General features: G+C 36.7%; 1 protein-coding gene across 1 annotated transcript in view; it reads right to left on the bottom strand.

Annotated features, from left to right (window-relative positions):
• Positions 1–1655: 1655 nt before the first annotated feature.
• VGLL3 (vestigial like family member 3) overlaps positions 1656–3056 on the bottom strand; it is a 119882-nt gene continuing 118481 nt past the window's right edge. The window contains exon 3 of the mRNA XM_042460809.1: positions 1656–2372. Coding sequence (XP_042316743.1) covers positions 1858–2372 — 515 coding nt within the window. The 3' untranslated portion in view covers positions 1656–1857. The remainder of the gene's footprint in view (positions 2373–3056) is intronic.

Here is a 3056-nt window from a genome sequence, read left to right as displayed (position 1 = left end):
TTCCCCACTGTCACAAGGGTCGCTGTCCCCTAACTTTAATAAATGTGGAGGGCCCACTGTATGTCTTTTAGTATTTTAGCATTTTATAGTGTTGTGTTTTATGGCTAGTTTTTGATTGTACATGTTCTGACATACCACCCTTTGGGGAAAATGGCATTATAAATAAACATCATTATCATCATCATCATCATCTCTGGCTAATAGCCAACCATAGTGTTTGGTCTTTGTAAAAAGTCTTAAATGATGCCTTTTACAATTGTTTGAACTCAATTGCTTATTAGAAGTTTTTTTAAAAAAGAAGAAGAAGAAAATAATTGGGGTTATGTTTTTTGCTTTTTAAAAAAGAATAGTTTTATCTTCTGGTGACCTGAGAGGAAATAAAGAAATATTTTGAATAAACTGAAATCTCTGTAGTTCTGCTCTGAATTTATAGATCAAGGTTAATATTTGTGTCAGGTTTTATCTTTTGTTAAATATCCTTTGCTTAAGCCAAGATTGTGTTCCTATCATTGCTTATCAATCTATATCTGTTTCTCTTTGAGATGATTCCACTTCTTTATACAAAGCTGATTTGAAAGAAGAAGCAGCAGTACCTTTCTTCAAAGCCAAAAAAATAGATGATTTAGGATTGAGACTAGACCAATATGTACTTCGCCATACTTAAAATAACAGAATACAATGCAGGGCTTTTCCAAGAGGCAGGCACCATCTTTGCCCAATTCATTTTTAGATCAGTGAAAGCTTTAACACTTAGATATGGTTGCATTATACCCAACTTGAAACATTACTTTTTTAGAAGAATGAAACTGAGGTCATGCTGAAATCATAGGTAAATCAGTAGAGATGGGATAAGTCTCTGGGTCCCAAATCATAATCTTGTCACTGTTCAGTTATGGATAGATCATATACCATATAACATTTGGATAGCCACTACACTAGTGTTTATGAAATGACCCATAAAATACAGAAACAGGCCCTAGAATATTCTGAATATTCAGTTAACTTTGCTCCCAGAAAGGAATGAGATTCCCATTTCAGCAACTATCTCTGAATATTAGAATCATATTGTAAAGGTGCAGGAGACCAGAATCTTCAATGTCTGTTTGAGGGAAATTGGTTTATATATTTGGAAAACATTTATTTATAAGCATACTCCTATAGATTTATAGGCTTACTTGCTCTGAGGAGAATTTTATACACAGCATTTGGATTGGATTTTGAAAAGCATTTTATGATCCCTTGGGTCTACAGTGAGTGAATTCAGAACATCCTATTCTTGAAAAGGATTGATGAACAAACTAGATTCATTGCAGCTGCTTGCAAGAACAAGCAAGAATCCGAAATTCCTCTGATTTCAGAGAAACCTACTTCCAAGTATGGATTAAAAAGTCCAGTTCATATTGATTTCATATGAGAATAGAATGTTTGCTATTAGATTTTTTTTTAACCATAAAAAGGACAATGCTTTAAATCCTGGGATTGCTCACCTGTATTTATGGATACAATACAAAACAACAGGTTGTATGCACTGCATTTTTATTTCTGTTAGAGTGAAAAGCTAATCTTTTACCTCTCTTTGCAGATTTTGGCATTCATGGCACTTCAGTCTTACCTAGCTATGTCAGAGATGCATCATTGCAAACCAGGTGACAGAATTAGAGCATTTATTGACAATTTGCTTAGCTATGACATGATTCTTGAAATAATGTAACCTACAATATGCACATATAGATTGATTCAATAAAGGAAGCCACAGATCTGAGTTTGAAAAAACTTTAGCAGGTTGTTGATGGTCAGGGTCTTGGAGGTCTTTTGTGAATCAAAGCTACTTGATGGCAAATAACAACAACCACAAGATCAGTGCTTACCTGTGTCAAACCCAAAACTTGGCACAATGTCAACTGTTCCATGAAAGGCTCCTGCCCATGCTGAGGTAGCACTGGTGACCGCAGAATGGTCTGTCTTTGTTGCATCACACTGTGGTGAAGGAATCTTGCCTGCACAAACTGAAGGCATCAGCAAAGGTCTGTACCGTGGGTCAAGGTGAGAAGTTGGGTGGTGATGGTGATGCATATGTGTATGCGGATGGTGGTGGTGCATGTACACATCATGCATGTGTCCATATGAAGGGCTCACCTGAGATGCTAATGGATAATGCCAAGATTCTGACATGGCAGGTGGAGGAGGTGGAGCAGTCTGATGTAATGTATGTCCTGGCCAGCTGCTATGATCTACTGTTGAGAAGGTGCCTGGTGCAGTAACTTGAAAATCATGATGAACTCCACTTAAGCATGGTGGAGGAGGAGTCTGATAAGAACTGGTCCAAAATGAAGCTGGAAAGCCACTCCTTTGGCTTGCTATTGCTGAGCTCTCTTTTAAAAGGAAAAAAAAAAAAAAAAAAAAACAAAGTGAGAATCATTTCTGAAAATTCATGTTAAGTAATTTATTTTTACTTATTGTATTTACTTTATTTATATGCCACCTTTCTCCCAGGATGGGACCCAAGGCGGCTTCCATTCCAAGTAACAAACAGCATTGCTACCATGAGTAAAGGCACATGGGATTTACACAAAATTATTTTTAAAAAGTAAATGAAAAGGCAAGAAACAACATTTCCATGGAAAATGAACCCACATGTGTATTTGTGATTGACTTTTTGCTAGACAGATTTAAGAGAGTGATTCCAGCGATGGATATGCAGTTTTACAGTTTAGACAAAACCTTGTGTGCCTCACAATGAATAGAGAGTTGTTTCTCATGATTGTTCAGAGAGGACTTTCCTTCCAATCCCCTTTAATCCATCCACTCATTTTATCCTCTCTGGATCAATTTAAAAGGGGGCTTAAAACACACCTGTTCCAGTAGGCATACCCCTAACACCCCGAAGTACTCCCTCCCTCCCCTCTCTATTGCACTAGCTGGAGATGTTAGTATATGTAGCAGTTGTTGATGTTTTTATTGATTCATGTTTATTGTATGTTTTATGGACTGTATATTGTTAAATTTTTATATGCTGTTACCCGCCTTGATCATTGGAAAGGCAGGCTACAAATAAA

The sequence above is a fragment of the Sceloporus undulatus genome, chromosome 3 (assembly GCF_019175285.1).
Source record: "Sceloporus undulatus isolate JIND9_A2432 ecotype Alabama chromosome 3, SceUnd_v1.1, whole genome shotgun sequence".
In the NCBI taxonomy this organism is placed as follows: domain Eukaryota; kingdom Metazoa; phylum Chordata; class Lepidosauria; order Squamata; family Phrynosomatidae; genus Sceloporus; species Sceloporus undulatus.
Note: the sequence above shows the minus strand (reverse complement) of the source record. Positions and strands in the feature narration are given on the sequence as shown.